The 27,865-nt window shown below is 33.5% G+C and overlaps 3 protein-coding genes across 9 annotated transcripts in view; 2 read left to right on the forward strand and 1 right to left on the reverse strand.

Annotated features, from left to right (window-relative positions):
• Positions 1-2,009, forward strand: part of LOC129317924 (DENN domain and WD repeat-containing protein SCD1) — a 38,507-nt gene extending 36,498 nt beyond the window's left edge. The window contains exons 30-31 of one of the 2 annotated variants that reach the window (XM_054962351.1): positions 956-1,164; positions 1,637-2,009. In XM_054962351.1, the coding sequence (XP_054818326.1) occupies positions 956-1,164; positions 1,637-1,732 (305 nt within the window). In that variant the 3' untranslated portion in view covers positions 1,733-2,009. Of the gene's footprint in view, positions 1-335; positions 908-955; positions 1,165-1,636 lie in introns of those variants that run through there. The other variant, XM_054962359.1, reaches the window with a different exon arrangement.
• A 51-nt stretch (positions 2,010-2,060) lies between these two features.
• LOC129317935 (uncharacterized) lies at positions 2,061-4,836 on the reverse strand. Of its 5 annotated transcripts, none has more exons than XM_054962369.1 (3): positions 4,729-4,834; positions 3,804-3,849; positions 2,061-2,638 (listed from the first exon to the last, which is right to left on the reverse strand). In XM_054962369.1, the coding sequence occupies exons 2-3, from the start codon at positions 3,809-3,811 to the stop codon at positions 2,347-2,349; spliced, it is 300 nt and encodes a 99-aa protein (XP_054818344.1). In that variant the 5' UTR covers positions 3,812-3,849; positions 4,729-4,834; the 3' UTR covers positions 2,061-2,346. The 5 variants fall into 5 exon arrangements, with proteins under 5 accessions (XP_054818344.1, XP_054818360.1, XP_054818367.1 ...); XM_054962385.1 differs by lacking the exon at positions 4,729-4,834 and adding an exon at positions 4,636-4,703; XM_054962392.1 differs by lacking the exon at positions 3,804-3,849 and having other exon boundaries at positions 4,729-4,836.
• Positions 4,837-12,611: 7,775 nt separating this feature from the next.
• LOC129319743 (protein CASP) lies at positions 12,612-24,690 on the forward strand. Of its 2 annotated transcripts, XM_054964821.1 has the most exons (19): positions 12,612-12,914; positions 14,448-14,558; positions 14,798-14,976; positions 15,880-16,029; positions 16,421-16,509; positions 16,661-16,770; positions 16,952-17,046; positions 17,563-17,618; positions 18,271-18,436; positions 20,221-20,313; positions 20,439-20,567; positions 20,869-20,988; positions 21,135-21,215; positions 22,118-22,225; positions 22,330-22,473; positions 22,581-22,682; positions 23,030-23,109; positions 24,290-24,382; positions 24,462-24,690. In XM_054964821.1, the coding sequence occupies exons 1-19, from the start codon at positions 12,827-12,829 to the stop codon at positions 24,520-24,522; spliced, it is 2,055 nt and encodes a 684-aa protein (XP_054820796.1). In that variant the 5' UTR covers positions 12,612-12,826; the 3' UTR covers positions 24,523-24,690. The 2 variants fall into 2 exon arrangements, 1 of the variants encoding a protein (XP_054820796.1); XR_008595519.1 differs by lacking the exons at positions 23,030-23,109; positions 24,290-24,382; positions 24,462-24,690 and having other exon boundaries at positions 22,314-22,473; positions 22,581-22,681.
• Positions 24,691-27,865: the final 3,175 nt, after the last annotated feature.

Genomic DNA, 27,865 nt, shown 5'->3' on the forward strand with positions numbered 1-27,865 from the left:
CTTTACATAGATTTAGGAATTCAAATAAAATTAATTAATTCCTTTAAAATTTTAAAATTACCCTTAATGAAGTTCAATAATTGGAAGTTGTTTAGTTAGGGAATATTAGAGCTAACGACATTTAGGGAAAAATGTGAGCATAATTTGTCTAAAAACTGTGAGCATGTCTCAATCTCCAGTTGCAATGACATTGTATAAAGCATAGACGCTTCATAAACTTGTAACCATATGTGAAATGTGATGGACATTAGTGTTGGATACAATACAAAACTTCAAAAAGCATTTGAACTTACATTTTGTTTTGCTGTCGTGTCTGCATCAATGTTTTTTCTTAGATGACATCAAATTTGTATAGACGTGGATAGTAGTAGACACAGAAGCACAGACTTATTTGCACAGGTGGGTCTTCTTCGTCTTAGGTTTTGCTTGGTTTAGTGAACATAGATTGAAAGCTATCTGCTGTATCTTTTAAAACTATTTTTTTGGTCAACGGAAAATCTTTCATGAAGAGGAATTCCTTTTTTACAGGGTAATGTTCTTCTTAGAAGAAATGAAATACTAGAATGTTACGCTAGTGTATGCATATTAGCTATCTCAGTACTCAGCAGAAGGGCACTTTTTGTAATGAGTGGGTGGACTTATCATTTCATTGATTTCTCAGGCATGATATGTTCCATAGTATACTGAACCGTAATGCATCCTTATGAAGTCTTTGAAATTAATCTCTAGCACTTGTGCTCCATCACTAGCTCAAAGATTCATTTGGGGACTAATGCTACCCTGCAGTTATTCACGAAACTAAATATTAATGTATCATTGTCATGGTATTTTTACCCCACCCATATGGCAATAATTGATGTTAATTGGAAATAATGTGTAATGTACATGCAATTTTTTTAAAAAAGGTGTCCGGTGGCACATGGTGATGTTACACACTTACACTTTCCATGTGCAGGAGGTATCAAGTGTATAAAAAATGTAACAATTCACAATGCTGCCATAGTATCTATCAATTCTGGGGAACACTGGTTAGGAATTGGAGCAGCTGATAATTCCATGTCTCTCTTCCATCGGCCTCAAGAAAGACTCGGCAGCTTTTCTGGCACTGGGTCCAAGATGGGTGGTTGGCAGCTTTATAGAACGCCACAAAAGACAGTTGCTATGGTATGCCTTGTCTTTTGCTTCCTGCTTTCTGAAACTATCTATTTGTTTGTCTATTTACTTCCATATTTATTTATTCATTTATTATATATTTCATTCTTCAAAATGGCCATGTTTCTGATATTCTTTGCATCCACAATGAATATTTCTTCGTTTATGCGCAAAATCTCTGAATATGTCAATGTACTTGCAACTGTTATTATTGCCATTACTTGTCAATTTCCTTGTGTCAATTTATTTTCTTCCGAAAGCTGTGATATTATAATTGGGCAAGTCACCTCAAGATAATGCTTATCATTGCCTTTGAGGGACGCATATATGTGGCAGCAAAATATCTGAAATTCTGATTTACAGTCCTCAGCCCTTCATCATTGGCTTAAACTTAACAATAATGAAATTCAATGTCTCTTTAGATAAATAAATTGATTGATGGTTGTTTTTCTGGATTGACAACGGCCCCTATTATGATATGCAGGTAAGATGCATGAGTTCTGACCTGGAGAGGAAAAGGATATGCAGCGGTGGTCGTAATGGAATTTTAAGGCTGTGGGATGCCACTATCAACATCTGATCTTGACTGATATCCACTTGAATTTTTATGGCTGAAACTTGAAAAAGAAGCGAATTCGTGACGGCAATTGCCTACAGTATTCTTGTTTATTCCCCAAGGCCCATACGTATATAATGTGTGTGATCTCGTACGAGTTCAAACCAAGAATGCAATTTTGGTTTATGGAATCTCTTCGCGAACAGCTATTGTTTGCTTTGTGTAGAGTTTGATGCATCCTCAATGTACATGTATACAAGGAACGATCAAATAAAATAGTGGATATTTTTTCCTTTTACAAGTTGATTGAAAGTTGATTTGCGCTACTGACCATTGTGTGGTTGTGAACTCGTAATCGAATCTGAGATGACTATCCATGTTAAACTAACAGTAACAATGGTTGTACAAAACATTGTATATCAAATACAAGGATGCTCCAAACAGTCAATAACAAGTAAAACAATGCAAGCCCCAACGGCTTCCTAACCGAATCCAAACAGTAAATTCTTTCTGGAATATTTGCCCAAAGTGTAATCAATCCCTAAATTTACATATTTTCCCTCGGAGAGCTTGCATCAATGCATTTTCCCTTACCAAGTATTTCAGAAGAATCTTCTTGAAGATTCTAGAGGAATAGGCTATGTCAATTTAGTCTTCTTAGACTTGATGCTCGGCTTCTCAGGAACATCGTCGTCATCTTCTTCTGAAGTTTCAACTAAATCATCAGGCACGTCTTGAGGAGCATTATGCTTCGTTATAAATTCCTTCAAAATAACCATGCTTTTCTCTTTCAATGAAACTAATTGCTCCGACAGAGAACCATTGTCTGCCTGAACAGAATGTGATTCTTCACCAAGGCGAAGTGAGGCTTTAACCAAAGGCTTGAGCGGCATGGCATCACAGGATTCAGCTTCCATCATAACCCCTACTCTGCATAGCAAACAACAAAAGGTCAGCTGCATCGTTTGAATTCTAATAAAGACAACGAGATTACAAAGTAACCAAAAGACAACAAACTTGATATAAGAAGCTCAAGGTAATACCATAAAATCTAGCATAAAATGATGTCAAGTTGACAGTACATGGGAACCCAGGGCCTATCCAACTCCTCTGCCCCGCCCCACACACCGCCCCCCGCCAAACAAAACAAAACAAAACAAAACCAAAAACGCTTTTTTTTCCCCTCTCTCTCCTTTGTTGTGTCAAAACGTATATTTCACTGAATGGAAGTATAGGCTATATGGAATACAAGTACCATGAATCTATAACGAATTATGTGCATTAACTTTTTTTTGGGCCATTGTCAACACAACATAGAACTAGGAAGAAACAACATGAGAAACAACTTTCATACAAATTTCCCCAATTTCAGGCGATTATTCAAAAGAACAGGGGCTTTTTCAATACCTGAATAATATTTAGAGATAAGACGGATAGTATCAAATTTTAAACTTTTTTCCTACTGGTTTGGATAATTTTAAAATGGAAAAGTTTAAGATAACATAATGAGTTCCTTTGTCAAATAATATCATGAAATTCAATTCCTCATAAAATATTAATTAATTCTAAATTTGTAATTGTACGGTAAAACAGAACCAAAGAGAAGGGGGGAAAAATAATTGTATTATTCCATGCTAACTTAAATAATTTTTATTTGGTATCATGTATTTAGAGAAATAAATATAACATTTAACTTGTCGTACAACAAAACATATTTGATAACAATCAAATTTCTACATCACAATCCCAACTACATTTAACCATTTGAAGCCTCCTCGCTCTGGCGCTTATTTGGGAACAGAACAGGAATTGAGCATCAAACATATATAGTTCTTGCTAGATCAGAGCCAGAGAGGCATGTGCCAGCGAAAATGTAACTTCAATAGCAGGTACTAAAAATTTGACAATCAAGGTTAAAATACAAGAGAGAGAGAGAGAGAGAGAGAGAGAGAGATTTGACAAGCAAGGGCATCGATTGCTGAATGTTCCTCTCCACAAAGACCATATTGCATAAAACATCACACAACCATAAACCAGAGGAAAGCTAAATGAATACAAAGTACATGAAAGAAGGTAATCGAAAAATTTGACATACCCTGACATTTTATTTCAGCCTCGGAGATGAAAAGTTGGTTTGTTTGCTGAAGCCAGAATGAAAATACAACTACAATTAAGTTTGAGAATATTTCTGGAAATAATCAATCTAAGCACAATATCCAGCATTTAAAGCCCTTAGTATTTAAAAAAATTAACTAATTTCCAATCTCTTAAATTTCAAATCGTTAGTACTCTGCAATTCTATCACACGCACGGCACATTAAACGATTGGCGCGTTCAAGAATTAAGAAGCACCCATGACCCAACCATATTAATTGAACAAGCACTCCTTGACCATCACAAATCCTCAAAAGTCCGTTTGGATATTAGAAAGGATATGAATGAAAGAGATTAAAAAAATCAAAACAAAAATAAACTACATTACCCTTGTCCCTTATGGTAAGCCTCCAAAAGCCTTGTAAATCATAACTACCAACCCGATGAACTATATTATCCTTTCCCTTTATGAATATGCTTTACCCATCTTCCTCCAGATTTTTATTTTATTTTATTTTATTTTTATGTTTTTTAATCCATTCCATTCGAGCAAACAAAGGGGATCCAAGTCCCTAACAGCTTCCTGCAACGATGCCAAATAACTGAAGAATCATGCTAACTGAGAAACGGTTCATTACACCTCACTCGCATCGTATCAAAGGAAAATTAAAAAAGGTGATGAACATGTATTCGATTAATTGGTAGTTTCAGCTTAACTGTCCTACACTGAATGGGCACAGTAATACAACTTAAATTCCCAATAATTTGGAAGCCAGTAAAATGGGAAAGGAGAAAAGGATAACATAAAAGCCGATAGTATGATAAACCAACACCTATGCACTGTTTACAGTGTGCCTCGACATGATCGTGAAGGTAAACCTCAGTAGTCAGTAATATGAGAAAGCCAGAGGAAGTGTTGGGATTACCTGAGCTGGATGGAGGCGAAAGATCTCCAAAGCGCTACAGATGATGGCTGGATTGCGAGGAATCACGAGGATACACAGAAAGGCCTCTTCCCAAATATCTTATCTTTGGGTAATGGCCCAATAAGTCTGGGCCCAGTTAGGGCAAAAAAGATTCCACGATTGACATAAAAATTTAGGCCATGCCTGCTACAAAACTTGAAGAGGTGGGACTAGGTCTAAGACCAGGTAATAACAACTTTTCAACCCCATTTAATAGGTGATATTGGAAGGTTGGGGCTGGGATTGTATTGAGTTGGCCCACTAATGCAATGCTTGGTACCATGAAATGGTTGTTACTTGGGATCATGGAATGAAAAACTAGACCAACGGTTCAACCAATAATTCAATAAGCTAATTAGTTGTCCGACCCAGTTCAAGGGATTAAATGTGGCAAAGTTGAACATGATTAACCTGATGAACTCGAGAATGACTCAACCAATTTGGGTGTGACCTCATTTGCATTTCAAACATGCATGAATATGATATCTATAGGATAACTTCCGTCTTGAAAGGGATTTTATGTTTTTTATATGATATTCATAATTTCTCTCGATTTGTAATCTAATACACAAATTTATAGATTCTATTAGGTTAGCCATATGTTGTGTATTATCAAATATTTTCATATAAGGTGGTAAAATTATATATTAAACAGTTACATATTCATGTGAACAAGAATTGAACAATTTTATCTTAAGCAGTTATAATTTTTATTTTGTAAATCGTAAAAAATTGAATAAAAAATTTTAATTTTTCACATAAACCCATTATTTTTTTTAAACAAGAGACAAGTTAGTTATTTAACCTAAAATTATTAATGTCAGAAAGGTATCTAAGAACTTCAAAAAAATTATAATATTTTAAAAGGTTGAATTATTATTTATATATTTTGGTAATATTTTATTATCATTTTTTTCTTTTGTTTTTTCTTTTTTGGGAAGTAAACAAAAAGATAAAAGGCTGAAGAAAGAATGGAAGAAAGCGGAGTGGACGTAATTGGCCTGTAAAGATTGCAATAGATTGGCTAGTCAATAGGTTAATTATGTTATCCAAAAGATTTCTACATGTGTCCATATGTTTGACATATGGCACAAATCTTTGTATTTTTTGCAATATAAGTCAACTAAAATTATATTTTTATGTTTCAATTTGTATCTTTATTTTTTTTGTCTAAAATAGTTTATATATAATAAAAAATATATAGTAATTTAATTACTATTGGTTCAACTCCTATTTGACTTTCAATTGAATCATTAACACTATCAATATCTTAACTGATCCGATTTTAAAAACTTTACATGTGATTGGTGAAACCTCAATGGTGAGATTGGAGAAACATATGGGAGGTGTAAGAATTTAATCCTATGATTGAAACTTTTCAGACTAAATACCCTCCCTTCTCATCAAGTCTCCGCATTGGGAATCTCAAGTCTCCACTCTAGTCACCTCCTCCCTCTTTGGTTGCCTTCTCCTCCCTTTCCGATCTGGAGCAGTGGGTGGCTGCTCATTGGAGAATTCATTTACCAGAGTGGAACAACAAAGAAAGGAAACTCAGGCACGGTGGCTGGGATGACCCACCAAGGATGACACACTAGTGAACACTTGACAAAAAGACTACGATAAGATGATGCTTGGAGTCTAGCCGTCTAGGACACATGACGAGATTCTAGAATAAAAAAAAACAAAAATTGTAAGCTGAAGGAAGAACATCGTTGTGCAAACAGTGGAAAAAAGAATGGCGGTGAAAATGGAATGGAAGTTGAAGGAAGAATATCGTTTCAGAGCTCCCTTCAATGCCTTCATCTTTGTCTTCATTACATCATAAATCTGATAGATAGAGACCTTTTTTAACCAACATTGCAGGTATGAAACATTTTTTAATAGCATCATGGATTTGAAATTAGTTAAAGGTGACTTTTTTTTTTTTGCTGAGGAGGCTGAATATGGTCAAAGCTTTTTTTTTAACAAGGACATCATATTCTTTTGTAATTATAATTATATATATTAAATAAAAATTATTTAAACATTCTCATTTTACACTAAACATAATTTTTAAAACTTATTTCCAGCCCTAGTCTCAATCATATTCCCTTAAAATCCATCTTTTATACCAAACAACAGAGGAAATGAAAAATCTAAACCTAATCTAGTGCCCTTTCACTCCATCCCCTCTCTCATCTTTACCTCTGTGAGTGTTTACCACTCTCCTCTCCCTTGAGCTCATTCCAAATATCATTGACCTTGGTTCTATTTTGACTTGTCATTGTCTTAAGCATTTCCTTCCTCTCTATCCCATGTTATCCTCGCTTCCATTGATACTGTCATTACCATCTGTAATGTCCGCCTTAACATTATCGGGACACATTCTAATACATTGTTGTGATAAACAAAATTAATTATAATCTTAAGTGCAAGATATCACAACCCAAGAGTTTAAAAGTAATTAGTTTAAAATATTAAAATTCCAAGAAAACCCTCTTTGAAAGTTGTTTGAGCTCAAACTATAATTTAAAATAAATCAAATAGGATAATAGAAGCATGAGAAGCAATTAGCCCTAAAATAATGTGAAGTAGTCTAGAATTTTCTCCAGAAACTAGTCAATCCGCCGTGGCGCAAGCCACATTTGCCACAATAGATGGCATAAAAGGACAAGTCCCCTAATGAGCATTATGCCACAATGCATCTGCTATATGTCATAGCGTGCACCTATTATCATGATAACAAATTGCTATTATGAAAGCATTGCAAACTTCTAAAGTATGTCATTTCATCATCCAGCGTCTAATTTGAATGGTTCAAGTGTCCATACGAAACTTTTTGAGCCCTCTAACTAATGGCATCGGTCTTATATCTAAATTCTCAACTGTTAAAAAGATAGACACCCAAACCTAAAATGGTTTGTTTTCACCTCAAAATACATTCCAATGGTGTCCAGTTTACACCACCAAATGCTATTAGTTTTGGAATCACTTTGACCAACTTAAGTGGACTACATACAACATTCATGGCAAATTATATCACACAAATAAGCATTTATACTCAAAATAACTACCAAATCCCTAATCCTCAATAGTAGAAAGGGGTGAATAAAATTCAACATTAATCTTATTTTAGTCATTCCAACACATAGTTAACACAATAAATAACTTGTACTAGTACCTTGGCCGTTCACACTTACTTAATCACAAGCATCACAATTTTAGGCTAAGATACACACACATTACACAGAGTTTCATACAAATGATAGTAAAATAATGTAATGATCTTAAGTTAGCAATACAACATAGCATATTCGTTACAAAGCCAAAATAAAAAAGGAAAGAGCTATACAAACAAAGCTCTTCACTTTTCGATTGTCCCTTCCTTCCCCTTACCCCTATTGAAGCCTTTACTTGTAAAATATAACCATGGAATGAGATAAACATCTCATTAACTAAATAATTCACTACTATTAATTAACATACACAATCAAAAGTGAGTAAAACTTATATACTTCAAAAATACTCTTTTAATATATTCAATATATCCTTTTCACAAACATAAGTCATTTATTACTAGTATAATCATTTTACTATTCAAGCCTTCGTATTACTCCAATTGAAACTATGGCCTCTTGAACCAAGTGCACATTCATAATGGCCCAAGCTCACCTTTAATGGTAGGATCATCTAGCCAAAGGTGTTTTATCCCACTTTCAAATTATGATTTCCCCCTATCACATAAGAATGGGGGCATCATTACTCCAACACTAATACTAAGGCACGTAATCTCCAATGCCATATCTCACTTGAATACTAAGGAGATAATTTACAATACCATGCCTCACTAGGCACTAAAGAGGTACATGCCATATGGACTTTCACTACTCCTTTTTGCGAGTGAACTCTCAACCCTTAACATGATCATGCTCACATATCTCATACGCAACTCGTATACATATCTAATTCTTACTACAATTATATAAAACTTTCACAAACTTTACCATTTCGAAGTCATTTCACATGCATAAAAATCATATTTCACAATATGCAATATTATCAAATCACAAATAGCAAATATACATGTCTACTCACAAACAGTTAAGCAATATAATCAATTAGAGTAAATTATTATATTACCTCAATCCTTTGTCAAACAAAAGGGTTACCATAGTTTAACATTAGCTCCACATATTCCACATGTGCGATAAGGCTTGAACAACACTTAATTTACATAATTAAGTGACAATTATCAATTATCACTTTAAATATTCCCGAATTCACTAAGTTTTAAGTACCCATAATTCTTAAATTCCTTATTTAACAACATCAACCCTTCTAAAACACTATAAGAATCCTATTTAGCATCCAAATGTATCAAAATCATCATCCAACTATCCACATTGTCTAAAAACTCTCAAATTATACCTAAGGTTCGTCCAAACTCTCAATAAAAATTTTAAATCCAAACCAAACCCACAAACCTAGGGTTAGAATCTTGATTTAACTCTCCAAGACCTTATCTAAGGCAATGAGTTCATCCATTACCCAACCACAATTGAAAACAAGCCCCTAGTTGCCCTAAAAGTAAAAAATTTCACTTCAAAAGGGAAGGAGAAGGAGTATGAAACTTATCTAATGATGATTCAAGCTTTAAATGCCTCCAAATCTCTTTTAATGTCAAGCCCTAGCAGCCATAAGCTCTTCCTTCGTTGCTCCCTTCAATTTCTCTTATCTCACTTCTAATTTCAGGTCTATTTTTATGAACTGAAAAGTATTGATTCTGCATGTACATCATGGCGCATAGCACAAAGAGCTCCTTTCACGATTTAAACCTCTCTTCATGCCATAGCTCGTTCGAACTCCAACCTAACCTTCTTCTAAAGCTGTCTTAAGATCCAAAAACTATATTAGTCTCCCATAAACATAATTAATCTAAAAATTCACTTGAAATTATCATTTTATCCTTTAAACACCTAAAATTCCTAGGTTGAAGACTAGGATGTTACACCATCTCACTAAAGCTCTTTTTCTTTAAGCCATTTAGAATGAAAAGATAAAGGAATAAAAGAATATTCAATAAAAATATATTTACTAAATGATGGGTAGATAGATATGAGAAAAGCTAGTGTGACAGGAGTGAGAGACTAGAGAAATTGAGACTTTCAACATCTTCACCACAAGACCTTTGGCACAAAATTCATCAATAGAACCCATCACTCCTTAGTGTAGATTTGGTGAACTTAACATCCACAAGGTGAAGGAATATGAGGGCATTTGTGTCTTTTTAGTTAATTTTTGTTTTTTTAATCTTATCATAAGCCACCCATCATTTTAAAAATTTATTCCCATACATAGTACTACTTTCAATTTCATTCTTAATTCCTTAAAATTTAATACCTCAAACCAAGGAAGATCTTTTCAATTTAAGGCAATATTGGTTAGTTCAAGTGATTCAACACTTATTTTCCTTGAACAATCATTGAAGTTGAGTTTGAGTTTAAGTACATTGAAAGAGGTACATGCATTTAATGTACAATCATATGAACATAATTACCTTGAGGGATATAATCTCTGCCATTGATAGAGCTACTCCTTATGCTTACCAACTAAAAGAATATGTGTGCAATAAAAGAAATATGTGATTTTTAAAAAGACTTGAACCATTGTTTTGTCATGGAAGTTGAACTTCAAGTGATTAAATTGTTGGATATTATAAAATATTTGAATATTTTAAAAGGAATTATTATAAATTGATAATATTAAATACTATTTAAATAAATTTATGTTGTAACATATATATTAAACCCCACTATTACATGAAACTATTTTTTAATTGTGCTTAATGTGTTTTTATTGCCCAATTTTGAGATATCTATTTATAAAAGGCAATGCTTGTCACATATTTTTGAAGAGCCTCTAAGATAGGCTTTTTCTCCTCCTCTCTCATTGCTTCATCAATTTTGGTACCGCCTGAGTTGTTCTAGGAATTTTTATTGCTACGTATCCTTGTTCATTTTACAAGAAAAGTTTGTTTAATTATGGAGAGCTGTTGCGTGATCAACCTAATATGGCGAAACAGCTCTTAAGGATAATGTCGCACGACTCAAACTATGATTTTACTTGTTGTTGCCAACATAAACTAGGCTTAATAGTTGCACAACAACTTGACTTATTAGGTTATACTCTGACTCCTTTGATGCAGTTAATATGTTGAAACATGATTGTGTGATTGATCACCCTTTAAGATAACTTCTCTTTGATACTCATGATTTGATATATATGCTGATTGGGATGTAACATTGTTTTGCACAAGGGAAGATAACATCTAATGTGCTGATTATGTGGCCAAGGAGGGCCATCGTGGCAATTTGCGCTACTAAAAATTATGCCTTTGACGTTACCTTTTAACGTCTGTTACTGTTGTTATAAATAAAGCGATGGCAAAAATGCAAATAAAAATAATGCTTTTGATTGGAGGTAGTTTTCTCGCCAACCATTTCACCTGGATGCTTGCATTGTTTCCTTCATGATAAGCAATTCACTTGTGATGACGATTAGATACTCTTTAGGCATTGTGTCCTAGTATTTATCTTTCTTTCAAGCTTTTAGCTTGCCTTTGTATTTCAAGAATAGAAAAGGAAATAAACATGTTGAATTTGAGTTTGATGCATGGAGAAATAAAAACGTTTTCAGCCTACCAACATCACTTTTAAATGGTTCAGTAATCATTGAGATGACAGTAAACCAACTCCCCGTTAATAAAAATAAGTTTGGTGATGGGACTCTTGTGATGGTTACATATCATTTGTCTTTTAATCCATGCACCATTATTTATACTTTCCCTTCAATTATCTTCATAATAACTAAGTTATTGAAATAAATATATTATTATTTCAAGTAAATAACTCAAAACTACACTTTTTAATCTTTCATATGGTTGTTTACTTTTTATTTGTGAGAATCATTAATATCCAATACTATTGACTGATTTAAATTTCAGTGGACTCCAAGTAAAAGAAAGCTTTCCTTACCTGGGAATCCCCCTCACCTTAAACATGTGTTGTTAGTTATCACCTTGAAGTTGTTAAGGCCTTCATTTTTATATATAAGATATTTTTAAACAATTTTACCCTTTAACACTTAAATTGTGAAAAGAATAATTATGAGTTAGAAAAGAGTATTTAACTATGCTCTTAATAAACAGGGACAAAAATTAAATGTTGAAATATTTTTTGAACATTTTAATTGAATATTTAACTTTTATTAACATCAAACAATTTTAAACAAAAATTCTTGCATAGACCAAGAGAACCACCTCATCTAAGCTTTATTTAATAAAATTGCAGCAATTCATTTAAATAAAATTTTATGTATCATTATTTTTAATAATTTCATTATAATATATAATATAATATATATATATATATAAAAATGTCTCTTTAATTTTTTATATTTTCTCTATCTACTATCATCATAAAATGAGGGGAGGAACAAAAATGTAAGAAATTAAAATAATTTAAAGTGATATAAATGAGGGATAACACTTAAAATTGAATAAATTTAAGATTTCATATTTTTATTGTACAATATTGAAATAAACGAATGATGTGGTGCAATGAATCTAAACAAAAATTTCTCCGAAAAACATTTATATATAAGATGCCAAGGAGCCGCCAATGCGCAATAGTTCTGAACTTCTCTTTTTGGGTCCAAGGTCGATGTAATCTCAGATCAATAGACCCACATTATCAAATTGTCTCTTGTCCGTTTGTTGCCTAAGACCCAGGCCCAACATAGTATGGGCTACCCAACTCGCCCAACAAAGCTACTCCTTGTTACCATCTCCCAAAACAACCCCGCGCTTGTATGCCTTGTGAAGGGAGAAGCTTTTTAGTTGTTACCACGAGACGAACCCAGAACTGAGTGGAGCTCGCTCTGATCCTCTATATCAATTGGAAAAACCGAATAAACAACGGTTAAACAAGATCCCGTCTAAGTTAACATCGTTCTGCTGATCCCGCATTACCGCCAAAGATTCTGTTTGGTAAAAGCTGAAGAGAAGAGATCAAGTTTAGAAATGGACTCTCCACAAGGTGGATCCGGGAGAGATAAATCCAAATCTTCGTCTGCTTCTCCGATCTCTGTCGTTTCCAGCTTCTGGAAAGGTATTCAAATTTCAGTTGCCTCTTACTATTATCATGGTGCATCTTTCTCCACGTCTTAGAACTTCAATTACACGTTTTAGTTCATTTCAATGAATCGTTAAACTCACTTCCGCTAAATAGTAGTTCTTTCTTAGCCTTAACCTTTGTGGCTGTTCGTTTGAATAATAATTAATTGGTTAGATGTGGTGGATATGACGAATATAATTGCTTAATGAGGTTCTTTTTCTAAATTGGCGTTGTACGCCACTCCGGGGAGTATTAGCGGTATAGTTTCTGACATTCTGCTGAATTTAAAAAAATAAATAAAATAAAATTGCAAATTGACGGCTCACTAAGAAATGGAATCTTCAGTCATCTTAATCAGATTCAATTGAACTCATTCTTCACTGTTTAATGCCAGAGAAAGTTTGAAGATTTTATTCGTTCTACTTTGTAAAACCAGCATAGTGTGGATCTTAAGGATCCTACACAGAGATGAAGGGTAAATGGTCAAACAACTATGGTATTTAGCTTCCTTTCTTGAACATTTTATCCACGTCATCTTCTTTCTCACTTGTATTTTTAGATATTATCAGAAGGATTGGTGCTTGTTTATACGTCTATCAATTTTGAAAATGAATGAGATACCAAATATATATATATATATGAGTAATACTTATGTATTTAACCTTATATACTTAATATACTTATATCCAATCAAATCATGATAAGTGGATCTTAATGTGTTAATAAAATTAATAAGAATTTATTATCGGATAAACAATCTATAAAAGATTTAAATGTCTTGATTTAATTAAAAACAAGCACATTAAATATTTAAGGCTAAGTATATAAGTTTTTCCCTATATATGTGTGTGTGTGTGTGTGTGTGTAATGTGACCTTACTGTTTGAAATGAATACTATTTGCTGAGGTATCTTTAGAACAATTATCCGCAGCAAGCGGAGGGGAAGTTACGTAGAGAAAGAAAGAAAGCACCATAGAACATGGCATCAAAAGTTTAGTCATGTATATGCAGTATGAAACATTCACTTTGGTTACTGCAGAGTTGTAATCTTTAGTTTATTTCATACTTTAAGCTATGTCTATCAACTTAGAACTGATGCGATGTCTGTGTACATAGTATGATGAATAATGCTATATAATGGCTAATTTCTGCAATTATATTGTTTCTTATCTGATTAAAAGGAATGATGAACTTATTAACTTTTGAATTGCATATACTATTTTATTTTTCCTTGCATCGTTTTTCCATTTTGATTGATCATACTAATGTGCTATGATTCTGGCTAGTCCAAGCCTATATGACATTTGCAGTTAGAATATCAAGTGCTGCACCTGTGTTGTTTAAAGCTCACAAACTGTCTTAAATCCATTTTATAATGTTCCTCTTAATTTCTTGTTTTGGTGCGAGTATTTAACCCGGCTTGGTTATCTATGCCTACTTTTTTGATTTAGTGCTGCACTAGTGCTCAACAAAACCCCATTTCAAACCAAAGACATAACAGCAACATAAATGTTCTCTCCTCTACAGATTTTGACTTAGAGAAGGAGAAATCTATATTGGATGAACAAGGGCTCAGGATTGCAGAAAACCAGGAAAACAGTCAGAAAAATAGGCGAAAGCTTGCAGAGAACACCAGAGGTATGCTTTAGCTACTGTACTCAAATTATGGTGGAAAGATGGACATAGAATAGACCTAATATGATCAGGTTACATTCTTAATCCTATCCTTAACCTTATAATGTTGAAATTTTGATTTTTGTTCTTTTTTCTTTTTTGAGGGTGAGGGGGTTTTTCTTCACTTTATATATCTGCATGATTTCCTTTTCATTCTTTTGTTTGGCGTTCTGGAAACTGAATGCAAATTATGTTGCTTACAGATTTTAAGAAAGCTTCACCTGAGGAGAAGCTAAGTCTGTTTAATACCTTGCTTAAGGGCTACCAAGAAGAGGTGGATAATCTTACTAAGAGGGCCAAATTTGGAGAAAATGCTTTTCTTAACATCTATCAAAAGCTTTATGAGGCTCCTGATCCTTATCCAGCTCTTGCGTCTATTGCTGTGAGTTCCAGCGTTTCACTTAAGTGGTGCATGTGAATTTTAATGTAATTTCTTTTCTAATATCATATTCACATGATAGCAATTTTGTAATATTGTGGAATGTATTACATATGGTTGCATGAGAGACTAAAGAGTTCTACACTTGCATATTTCATGTATAAATGTACAATTTAAACAATATTCTTGTATACAAGGAAAATAGGAATACTAACATTCTCTGAAGTAGTATAGTAATATGAATAATGGAGTTTAAAAGGTCATTGGCAGGTCCATGCCTACCAGTTGTAAACCAGATTTTCTTATATGCATTCTCTTGATAATTTGAACCAAATTTCCAAATGAATCAACTCCAACCTGCTGCCACAGTTAGTTGATGCCTGTGCCGGATTCCCTTTGCTTTTTATCACCACCATATACCATATACCATAGTAGCTATCACATTATACAATAACCATCATGAGAATAACTGCGTCACATATTAGCATCTATCCTGGCAGTAATAGCTCTTCCATTTTATGCTTTTATTACAGCTATATCAACTACTTTTATGAAGCTTCATCCGAACTTTCAATAATACATTTGTCCAATACGTGGTCCTTTAAACACTGAAATATGCAAAATTATATTTTCCAAATGCCAACTGTCCTTGCTTTTACTCTTTGTATATCTTTTATCATGTGGCTGCATGTACATGGGTTTGTATGAAATAGAGATCAAACTTAAGTCTCTGATAATATGCTGCTAAGAAGTCACCATTTTGCCTGCTTGCACAATTGTCATTTGCCATCGTCCTGCTTTGTATGTATGAAACTTATGAGCATCACAGGCATGCAATGTCTGTCTGGAAGTTATTTGTGCATCTGCGTGTGCTTATTCATGTTGTGGTATAATTTCTTTGCACAGGAGCAAGATCTCAAGTTGTCTGAGGTGGAATCTGAAAACCGAAAAATGCAAGTTGAGCTTGAAGAATTCAGGACAGAGGCAACTCACTTGAAGAATCAACAGGCTACAATACGAAGACTTGAAGAGAGAAATCGGCAATTAGAGCAACAGGTGTTAATGCTTTGAATATTACAAATACTGTTGCATAATGACTTTGTCTGGTTTTCATTTTTCTGAAGCTGCCTAACAGTTAACGTTTTCCTTGTTCTGTATTGTATGCTTGCTCATGCCTGTATTGTCATGGGATGTTTTGGCATGCCTGCTTACATTCATTTTCCAGAATTGTTTCCTATCTGATTTGAATATTGTAACCTTTATGAGACTAAAATAAACCTGGGGTAAAGACTAGAGACATTTACATTTTGAACATTATATAATACTATTCAGAGAAAACCTCTATTGTGGTCCTTTTGATATATAGATTAATTTCTGTTTGGTCCTCCACAAATTATCTATTTCAATTTAGTCCATCAATTTACGAGTGCTTATATTGAATTATCAGATGGAAGAGAAAATAAAAGAAATTGTTGAGATTAAGCAACGCAGTCTGGCAGAAGAGAACCAGAAAACATTGGAAGTTATAAAAGAGAGGTATGTTATACTGTAACTAGCAGCTTGAGGCTGTTGTCATTATTTGGTGTTTGTCTTTCTAGCAATTCTTTCAGATCATTTATCCCTTGTTCCATCCTCTTTCTATCTTGGCACTAGTTAACATACATATATGAGCCCCTTTGATATGCAGAGAACAGTCATTACAAGACCAGTTGCGGCAAGCTCAAGAAAGTGTTTCCAATATGCAGAAATTACATGAACTTGCACAAAATCAGTTATTTGAACTCCGTGCTCAATCAGGTAATCAGCTAGTTTTGATTTCAATTCTGGCTACATACTTTATACTTGAATCTCTAACAATTGTTATTATGATTCAGTATAGACGAATTTCAGCACTTTTATGTTTTTCTGCATATTCAAGTGATAATTTATCAAGTTATATTTTAAAAAAAATGATGCGTTGTGTTGTTTATTTTTTCAGATGAAGAGAGGGCTGCTAAGCAATCAGAAGTCAACCTTCTGATGGATGAAGTTGAACGGGCACAAATGAGGCTTCTTAGTTTGGAGAGAGAGAAGGTGCAATACACAAACCTTCATATCATTTTTAAATGCAAGAATTTTTCAAATCACATTAAATTTTAACCCCCATGGTCAAACTCTTCAAAGTATTGCTACTTTCTTTCTTATTTTTTCAGTCTTTATGAAACATTCTAATAAAGTTTTTTTGTTCTCTATTAAATCTCCTGTTTAGTTAAATTACTTTCCTCCCATTAGAGATGATTAAACTACACGACCTTCTTTATGCTGTTTAAATATGCACAAGCCCCCTTGAAGCTAAAATATGATCGGAAGACTTTCAAGAATAACAATAGTTTTCTTTTTGGTAGTTTAATAACTGCCTTTTTAGTTAAACATATAGCAGGTTAAAAATTAATTTATATTGAACACTATAGATTCTTGATGAATGAACCATGTACTTTTATAGGTGTGTCTTGATAGTTCATGATGTAAAATAATTTTTCATTGCATTACCAACTCCTATCATAAAACAAATTCTGTTTGTTGAACTGATCTTTCTCTGTGTTTATGCAGGGAGTTCTCCGATCTCAGTTACAATCAGCAAATGAAGAGACTGAAATTAAGAAAAGGTATGCAGTGGCCCTCTCTTCTTCTTACCTTGGATAAATGAAATCTGTTAAACGGAAAGGAACTAGGCAAAAACTTGAAGAAATAGCTGTCTACGTTTACACATATTTCCCTTTCTAAAATAAATAACATTTACATTTTAACTACTGGCTGGACAAACTACTTTATAATTTCATCAAGCAGCACTATTAATGTGATCTGTGCCTTCAGTTTTCTGTTTTTCTTGGAATTAAGTGAAGTCTCAGTTTCAACTGTTGCTTCCAAATAATCTGAGAAAAGCTGCATTGCATGAACAGATTATCGCATTTATGCACTATTTTTTAAAAAATAAGGAGTGATTATTTGATCCCCCAAACTTTTTGGTCTTTCACTGGTGGAAGTATTGCCAGCCAAGCAATGAATGAGTAATAGTTGCCAAAAGAAAGAAAATTGTAATTTTTGGACGAGCACATCATTTTAAAGCAATTTAGTCGGTTCGCATTTGACTTTTGTTTCCTAACTATCTGGCTGTTAAATATACACGCATGCTCACATTTATGTCTCCAGTCACGTCCGTTTTTTTCCCCCCTTCTTAATCAGGCCTTCTGATAACTATTGATTATTATTATTATTATTATTATTATTATTATTATTATTATTATTTTTGTTTTGCAGTGACAATTTAGATTCAAATAGAATGCTTGAGAATTCCTTAAATGCCAAAGAGAAGCTGATCTCCGAATTGAACATGGAACTGCACAATATTGAAACAACCTTATCAAATGAGCGGGAAGAACACAGGAATGATATCAAGAAATTGACTGCAATGCTCAATGAAAAGGTGATGTTTCAGCAGTTCTTATGATGATTGCATCTGTTAACTCTAATTCCTTTTGATGCCTGATGTTTGTGTTCAAGCATATTCATTTTATTTTTTTCTTTTTTCTTTCCTATTTTGGGGGGTTATGTACTAATGTCATAGTCGGACCCTTGTTGGTTAAAGTTTCTTCTTTGCCAGACAGCCATAAAATTAAAGAGGAAAAAAGTGGGTAGCACATTGGGGCTTAGTTACTAGCTGAAATTTTTTAGATTCCACGGTTCTATAATATAGTATTGAACGTTTTTTATTCCAGTACCAAAGTTCAATACTTTGAAACCCCTGTGCCAGCACTTGTAAATCAGCATAAAGTGATCAGAGCATGCCTTAATCCATGTTTTCAGACCTAAGAAGCTTGCGCATTGTGATATGTTAAAGGTTAAAGCGAATTTATTCATTAATCTCATCAGCACTTTTCTGTTTGCTCATAATCTAATCAGCCCTAATATCATGCATTAATTACAATATCTGATGATTCTCAACAAACTTTAATATCCAATGGGGTTTTTATTTTGGTTTTCTGTGCTATGCGATCAAGAGACTCTTAAAACATCATCTCCTCCAACAATGAATGAAGAAAGGCCGTCTTCCTGTCTTTAAATGTAATTGCAATAATTACTATTGATTTCCCCTCCCTGTGTATATCTTGGGATTTTTTTCTGACCATTAATACATTGTCTGGCCCCAACCTACACTCCTCTTACGCCCAATTCTACAATTCAATTCCACCCCCCTCTCTTTCCTCTGAATTGTTTCCCCAGCTCCTCGCCCTCAATTAAATAAAGCTTTGAGAGACCACCCTTCATGTTCTTGCTATAGGGGCTAGCCTTCACTTATCTCTTAATCATTGTTTTAACCTTCCAAAACAAGCTCCTCAGCCTTGTCTTTTCACACAAAATACCATGTGAGCTTCAAAGTAACAGCAATAGCAATAGCAACTCATGACATTCACAGTTAATAATCCCTTCTGCTGCTGCTTCTTGTTCAGACCATTCAAATAATCATATTCCACTACAAAAAATCTTCATTTTCCTACCTCCCTTCTCCACAATAGCCGTCACTTGTTGCCAAAGCTTCTTATGCTTTTAATTAGACCCCCCCTTCTCTGATTGAGGTAGGTAGAGCATCAGATGGCAGATTGCTCCTCTTTAATCCATCTACTGCAGCCGGGAGGGGGGTTGCAATACCCTCCTTGGCCCCCCTTCTCTCTTACATTAGGAGAGGAAGGAGTATGATGCATTGCATTTGGGTTGAGACATTCACAGATCTGGTAATAACTCAGAATACTTGATGACTTGATTGGGAGCTGTTGACACTTGACAGGTTTAAGTATTATTGTTTTCTGGTAAATCAGCCTAAAGTTATGAATGCTTGATGAGCTTGATCCCACATTTTTGGTTGGTTGTGCCAAGTCCCAGCTCAGAGGCATTGCATGTCTAATATTGACTATAGTAGCAAATTGTGAGGAGTCTGCCACATTTTGTTCTTTCCCTGGCATATATGAAAACTGTAGGAAGCTGCACTATTCATAGCTTTGAATAGTGCAGCTCATCTCAGGCTCTGTACAAATACATAGGGTCCACTCTAGTTATTTATGATGTGAGCTTATAACCTTGGGTGCTATTTTACAGATTTTCTTAACAGTGTTCAAGAATGTTTGGCATTACGCATCCAGCGTAAACCTCTTCTTTCAAGAATTACCGTTTTGTTCTATAACTTCTAGTTTCCTATTCCTTCTCTTTATATAGGAGGCTGCTCTCGAAGAGATGAAGAAAGAGCTTCATGCAAGACCAACAGCAAAAATGGTCGATGATTTGCAGAAGAAAGTGAAAATTTTACAGGTGATTTTAGTTTTCTGTCTTTTTCTGGTGTCTAAGGTTGCTACATATATGACATAGTCAGTGACTTTTCATTTTGGTACCTAATGATGCATTTTCAATCTAACTCTCTATGGTTCTACATATAGGCAGTAGGTTATAATTCGATTGAGGCTGAAGACTGGGAGGTGGCTGCAAGTGGGGAGGAGATGAGCAAGATGGAGTCTCTTCTTCTTGACAAGAATCGGAAAATGGAACATGAGCTGACACAATTGAAGGTATAAATTTGATTTGTTTAAAGTAGCACTTTAGCAACGCCATCCCCTCTCCACTCCTCTCGTCTCTCTTCCCCAACTTTTAATGATAACTAAGGGTACTCAACTCACTCAAAACTGAATTTCTAGCATTGTTCCCAAAATAGGATAGAACTATCAGAATGTCTCATAATTCTTTGAATTAAACCTTGTCCAAGCTTGAGGGATTACGTAATCATTTAGTTTCTTTTTCGAGACTGGTCTATCGGATTATTTGTGGTTTTCATTGCTGTTGCTGATTTAGATATCATCCTACCATTTTCAGGTCAAACTTTCTGAGAAAACATCTTTATTGGAGGAAGCAGAACATAAGATAGCAGAACATACCATGAAGGTTAATGAACAGCAAAAATTGATACAGAAGTTGGAAGATGATATATTGAAGGTTTGTGTCAACTATATCTAGCTTTTTGTTTGCTCTATTTGCTCCTTTAATAAAAATGAACCCTAATTTCCTTTCCTTTATAAATTAGGATTACATTTGTGCTAGTTTTTTTCTTTTATGAACCTAGCATGCCCTTTCTGATTCAGGGTTATGGTTCTAAGGATCGTAAAGGACCTTTTTCTGATGACTGGGATCTTTCAGAGGCTGGTGGGAGTGAGGCAACTGAGGTAGATTTCTCTTTCATAGAAATAAAATATTATGCATTCAGTGATCGAGAATTGATTCTCTTAAACCGTTTGTTGCTCAATCCTGTTCTGTTTTATAGGGATACCGAATTAGTTCTCCATAATGTTTTTTTTTTTTTTTTAAGTTTGTTTACTAGTATGTGATTTAAGTAAATCTTACAGCCAGATTAGATCTCTTTTCTTTTGACTGGGTATGAATTGCCAAAGAATTTCTAGATATTTAGTAACAAACATTCAGGGACACATTTGCTGGTACTTTGTGAAATATCTTAAGAATTCCTGCCACATATGAACAATTTTAAGCAGAAATGTTAAACAATTAGGACCAGCTTCTATACCCAAGAATTTATCATTCTGTATTCTTTTATAGAGAAATTTTATCTGGGAATATCAGCATAGTTATTTAGCTAATTTCATGGCATTTACTGTTGGAGAGTGCCAGAATGCAGAATTCCGTTTTGGGAACAAAATCTTTTAAGGTCATAAATAAAAATTACTCCTAAGCCTAATAATTTAAGCTTTTAGGGCAGTCATTCTCATGAGGAATGCAGTCTCTTCGGCTAAATGATTAGGAGCTTGATTCATACTGCTCCGTTCTCACATTCAAATGAAATTAAATTGAGTAAATCACGTGTAACTTCACTTGAGTTTTGCTGAAATTACATTAACTTTGTATTTGAAAATAAACACTTCTATGGATGATATTTTAGTTTAAAAAAAATTAAAATTAAAAACTTTGACACAAGTTATTGTAATTTGGTTGCCGCAACTTACTGGATACTCTCCTGTACCTGCTGATTAATTCCCTGTTGAAAATGTTCTTCTATCTTGCCTATCTGTTCATTGAAATTTTAAAAATTCTTATGCTGCCTTTTCTGCATCAGGCTACAGATCCAAGGCATGTAACCTTAGATCAAGACCAGAGTTCAATGCTTAAAGTGATTTGTAACCAGAGGGATCGATTTAGAACACGTTTGCAAGAGTCAGAAGAGGTATGTTTGATTTCAATGGTGACTTATTTATTCAACCTCACATTGTGAGAATCAAATTTTATATTAGAGATGAGACCATGTGCCTTAGTTGAAATTTTCAATAGGAAGTGAGGCAGTTGAAAGAGAAGATTGGGTTGCTAACAGTGGAACTGGAAAAGATCAAAGCTGATAATGTAAAACTATATGGGAAGATTCGTTATGTCCAAGATTACAATACTGAGAAAGTGGTCTCTAGAGGTTCCAAAAAGGTTGTCTAAATTGTTCCTTTTGTTTTAAATTTTAAGTCTTTACAAGTTCTTTTTCCCCCATTTCTGATATTTTCTTCAGAATTGATTGAATTTATCTTTATGTGCAGTATGCAGAGGATCTTGAAAGTGGTTTCGCGTCAGATGTTGAATCTAAATACAAGAAAATATACGAGGATGACATAAATCCTTTCGCTGCATTCTCAAAAAAGGTGGACTGGTCCCATCCATCCTTAGGAAAAGTATCAAGTATTTATATCCTCGCAGTTTGAATTAATGATTCATCCTGACTTGATATGTTGAAATAGAAGACTTCCTGTCTGAAGATAACGAAAACCTAGATAAGATCTTGAAAGAAACTTATTATGTGTTAAAATCAATGATTTGAGACACCACTTTCCTGAACTCCCAATGATTCTGTTGTTCAAATATCATATTCTAAGCCTGTAGGCAACCCGTGCAACATAAACTAGTTTTCTCACATTATATGTTCTTTATTTATAATTAATGTCACTTGTTTCTAAATATAAACTGATCAATCTCTTCTGCATGGAATTAGGAAAGGGATCAAAGATACAAAGAGCTAGGATTCAGGGACAGAATCACGCTCAGCAGTGGACGTTTTCTTCTTGGGAACAAGTATGATTGTGCCATATCTGCTTCAGAGACTCTAATGATTTAATATACCTGTTTCCTTCTGAGTTCTGATTATCTAATCTGTCTCACATTTTAATACATTCCCTTGAGAGGAAGAATGACATTTAAGGCTCTCTCAACTCTCAAGGGAATTTATTGCTGGCTCATAAGTTTTGCATCGGATATTGTCTTGTGAAAATATCTACTGCCTCCGGTTCCATTTATGAGTCATTTCTAGCAATCTCATCAATACCAATACAATAAAAATACAAGAAATAAAAGTAGGTAAAATTCTAGATATAACCTTGAAGTAAAAAGCAAAAAATAAACAAATATCATAATATTATTTTTTATGAATTTCTCTATGTTACTTTTCAAGGGTAGTTTGGGAATTTCAATTTGAAACAAAACGATTCATCAACCAGTGACTTAAAAAGTGAACCGGATTATGCTTCTAGAAGGTGATTAATATACAGGACTAGAGAAGTATATGTTATTAACAGCTGAATCTTAACTTATATATATATATATATATATTTTGTTAGGGTTTCCTTAAAAGGTTAACAAGTTAAAATTCAACTTTTAATTAAAATATATACATACTTTCACAAGAAAATATCCGATGTAAAATTTATTGATCCTTATGGTGATAAATTCCCTTGAAAGGGCTTTACATGCCCTTCTCCCTTTAATTCAACGGTAATTAATTATTTCAAGTTCATGACCCGACATTTTACCGTTTAATATCAGCCCCTATATTAAACATAATTTTCTTTTACGGGTTCTCCAATTCATTGCACTGACACTGGCTGTTTTCTGAGCCTAGAGTTTCAATTTTTACCTTCCAGCTGAGCCTTGCTGATGTCGTCTTCAGTATTTGTTTTACCTTTGAGCATATTATCATCATCATCTATCTATCTCAATAGAATTATTGTCTAGTACTTGCTCTGCCAATAGGTTGTGTCCTTACCAGACCCTGCCGCCAGCGAATGATTTATTCCCTAATAAACTGTAGGCACTGTCACATTCTTTGTTTATTGTAGACAGTCTTAGGATTTATTTTCTAATTCTAATTCTCACTCTTAATGTGTATAGAATATGTCTAATGTATCGTTCTTTCATTCTTGTTTCTGTGGATTGTAAAATTTTGTGCATCGTTATTTGATAAAGAATGCTTTTGTAGGTATGCCCGAACTTTTGCTTTCTTTTATACCATTGGATTGCATATTCTGGTCTTCACCTGCCTCTACCGAATGTCAGCTCTGAGCTATCTTAGGTAAGTTTTTGAAAAATGAATTTTATTGACATACATATTAGCTTTGATTACGCTGACTTACATTTCTTTTTCTTTACAGTAACGGCTCAGAGGAATCCCTGGCTGGGGAAAATATAACTAATCTTCCACATGCACTCTAATTGATATGCAACTCTCATTTTGTGGCTATTACTCAAATGAAGTAGACTTTAATGTTAATATTCCAATAATATTATCAAATATACTGTACATATTGATCATTGACACTATAGATAGTGGCGTTTGTCGATACAAAATTCAGATATGCAATGAAATATAATGTTCATTTTTTTCTGTGCGTGTAAAAATGGAGCTGGACTTGCATCAGTCGATTCATTTGAAGTCTGGATTCAGCATATTGTGAGCAAGGCCTTCTCCCAAAACTCCTGAGTTAGAAGGAAAATAACGGAGAAATTGATCGTTAAACACATTCCTTAAAGGCTTAAGGACCTCGTCCTTGAACTATTTCCTTGATAATATGGATGGGTTCAGATATTGAAACTCAATATTCAATTCAAATATAATAATATTTTAAGTAGATATAGATTTAGTTTTTGAGGTTGAGTCACTGAAATCCTTATTCATCCCTAACGTACACCACACTTGACCCTGAGATCCTTCCAGTGCTCTCAGATTTTCATTATTTCAATGTTCTAATTTGGTTCAATTTGATGTTTTAAGGAAACTTGTTGAGAGAACTTTATTGCTGTTGTAGTTCTAACTAGTTCAACTTGAAACGTTGAGAGTTTTATGTGATTTTCTGAGAAAGGGGAGTGTTTAAAATGCAAGGCGAATCAGTTCAACAATTGATGGACATCAAGGGATAAGAAAAAGTTCTGTGGTTGCAATACTCTTCACAAAAAGATGAGTGTTGGACAGCTCGATGGGATGGCTTGAAATATCAATAGGAATAAATCAATAAATAAAGAGCCTTCTGGCCCCGACATAAAGACGTTGCCCTCAGTCGATTCCTACAAACTAGAAAGAAGGGAATGTACCATTTAAGGACCGCTGTGTGATATTTATATCACATAAAGACCAAATAATTTTGTGCTTACACTGCTGTCCATTGGTCTTTTTTTAATATTGATTTTGTAAGTAAAATGATGAAATTGCCTCCCAAGTAATTAAAAAAATCAAAAAATATACCACACCATTACCAGCGGTTGGACCACCACTAGTGGTAAAGTAGTCGGAGCTTCTGCTACTGATAGCAGGTTGCCAGAGTTCTAGCAGTGGCAATATTTTATTTGAGAAACAAGCATTCTAGATGGTCAAGGGAGGATTTAAACTCATAATCCTTGACCACCTAAAAAGTTTGGTGGCCACCAAGCCTTTTAGTAATATATAGCAAAAAAAAAAGTAATAAATCAAACTTCTAACCACTTCCATTTAATAACGTAATGGTGTGTTATTAATTTTTAAACTTTTACAAATATTACTTGTTAATCTAATATAGACAATTACAAATTGGTGGCCTTAAAACTTTACTCATTTTACTTGTTAAACATCTTAATATATTGTTGTCAATTACAAATAGATTATTGTCAAAACCAAACAGATATTTATTAATGAATAACTAACACGTACAATTAAACTCTTCTTATCAATTTTTATAATTATTAAAACCATAATAGATTCTTGTTAATTTCAAATGAATTATTGTTATTTTACAAATGTTACTCATTAATTTGACATGGACAATTACAAATTGAGGGTTTCAAAACTTCACTCATTTTAATTATTAAATGTCCCAATATATTGTTGTCAATTACAAATAGGTTATTGTCAAAACCAAAAGGGTTAAACGTCTCAAGTCATTCACTAACAAGTACCCATTTAGTTTTGACAATAACCTATTTGTGATTGACAACAATATATTGAGACGTTTAACAAGTAAAATGAGTGAAGTTTTGAAGCCCTCAATTTGTATTTTCCATGTCAGATTAACAAGTGACATTTGTAAAATAATAACAATTCATTTGAAATTAACAAGAATCTATTATGGTTTTAACAAGTTACAAAAATTGATAGGAATAGTTTAGTTGCACGTGTTAGTCATTCACTAACAAGTATCCATTTGGTTTTAACAATAACCTATTTGCATTGACAACAATACATTAGAATGTTTAACAAGTAAAGTGAGTCCTAATTTGTAATTATTCATATTAAATTAATAAGTGATATTTGTAAAGTAACAAGTTTTGTTCAAAAATTAACAATACACTATTATGTTATTACATGAAAGTGGTTTTGTACTTGGTTTAGTACTTATATATATATATATATATATATTGCCATATATCATTAAAGGATTTAGTGGCCTAGTGCTTTTTAAGTGGCCAAAGGTTATAAGATCAAACCCTCCCTTGACCATATAAAAATTTTATTTCTCAAATAAAATATCACTGGCGTCGAAGCTCCGATGATAAGGGCTTTGTCAACCTCACCACAGGCGGTGGTCCAACGGCTATCGCCCGCGACAGTGAGTGTTTCTTTTTTTTTTAACTACTTGAGGGGTATTTCAATCTTTTCGCTTATGAAATTAATATGTCAGAAGGACTAGAGGGCTGCAGAGCTATTTTGAAATCATTTAATCTTTATGGGATATAAATTTTATATAATGATCTTTGTATGCTATTTTTCTGTTTAAAAAGCTTGGTCACTGTAAACTTCAACATGAAATGGTTTATATTTTTTCATTTTAAATTCCTATAAAGACCTAATAATACTCGAATACAAAATAATTCTCTCGCAATGAAAAGATTGGATTTTGAACACACACCAAAACATTGCAATTCATAATATTGAGATGTAGGGAAAAAAGAATTGAGCAAGACAACCATAAAATTGACGTCAGCTTATTTAGCACCAAGAAATTAATAGACGATCTCGAATTGGAAATTATTAAAACATACTCCCTCTAAATTATAATTCATGATGTAGAGTATTTTTTTTAAAAACCTTACTTGATTTAAAATATAAAACATTAAGCAGTTCTTTTTATTTTACTTTTACTTCATTTATTATTCTTTTTAAAATGTAGCTCCTTAAAATTTTAATTATCATTATCAAGACACTTACATAAATCTCCCTTCCCCTCCCTTCCAAGCTCTCCTTTTGAAATTTGGAAGGTTGGTAGGGAAGGAGTAAAATTTTTTATACCCTAACCAATATGCCCTCTATGATAAGTTCAAAAAATAAAAATACACTTTTCTAGTATCTTAATATTGATAAAATGAGGGTAAAATTGTTCATATATAATTATTTTTTCTCCTTTCTCTTCTTGAACCAAATAAGGTAATATTAAATTCTTTTCCTCCTCTCTATTTCCCTTCTCTCAAACTAAATACACCTTAAATTGAGAAAAGGTTCGAGAATTATAAATGAAGAAACGAAACTAGAAAAGATAAAAATAAAGAAAGAAAAGTCAAACAAATAGCATCAACCAATGCTATATCTACA

This window comes from Prosopis cineraria, unplaced genomic scaffold, assembly GCF_029017545.1.
Source record: "Prosopis cineraria cultivar Desert tree isolate PC_DT_omini unplaced genomic scaffold, ASM2901754v1 PC1, whole genome shotgun sequence".
Lineage (NCBI taxonomy): Eukaryota > Viridiplantae > Streptophyta > Magnoliopsida > Fabales > Fabaceae > Prosopis > Prosopis cineraria.

Bases quoted from the DNA above. Each gene is read 5' to 3' on its own strand.
- LOC129319743 (XM_054964821.1), top strand. From the start codon at position 12,827: ATGGACTCTCCACAAGGTGGATCCGGGAGAGATAAATCCAAATCTTCG. The intron at 16,510-16,660 runs GTATGTTATACT...TTTGATATGCAG, and splicing joins TTGGAAGTTATAAAAGAGAG to AGAACAGTCATTACAAGACC. The intron at 20,314-20,438 runs GTGATTTTAGTT...TTCTACATATAG, and splicing joins AGAAAGTGAAAATTTTACAG to GCAGTAGGTTATAATTCGAT.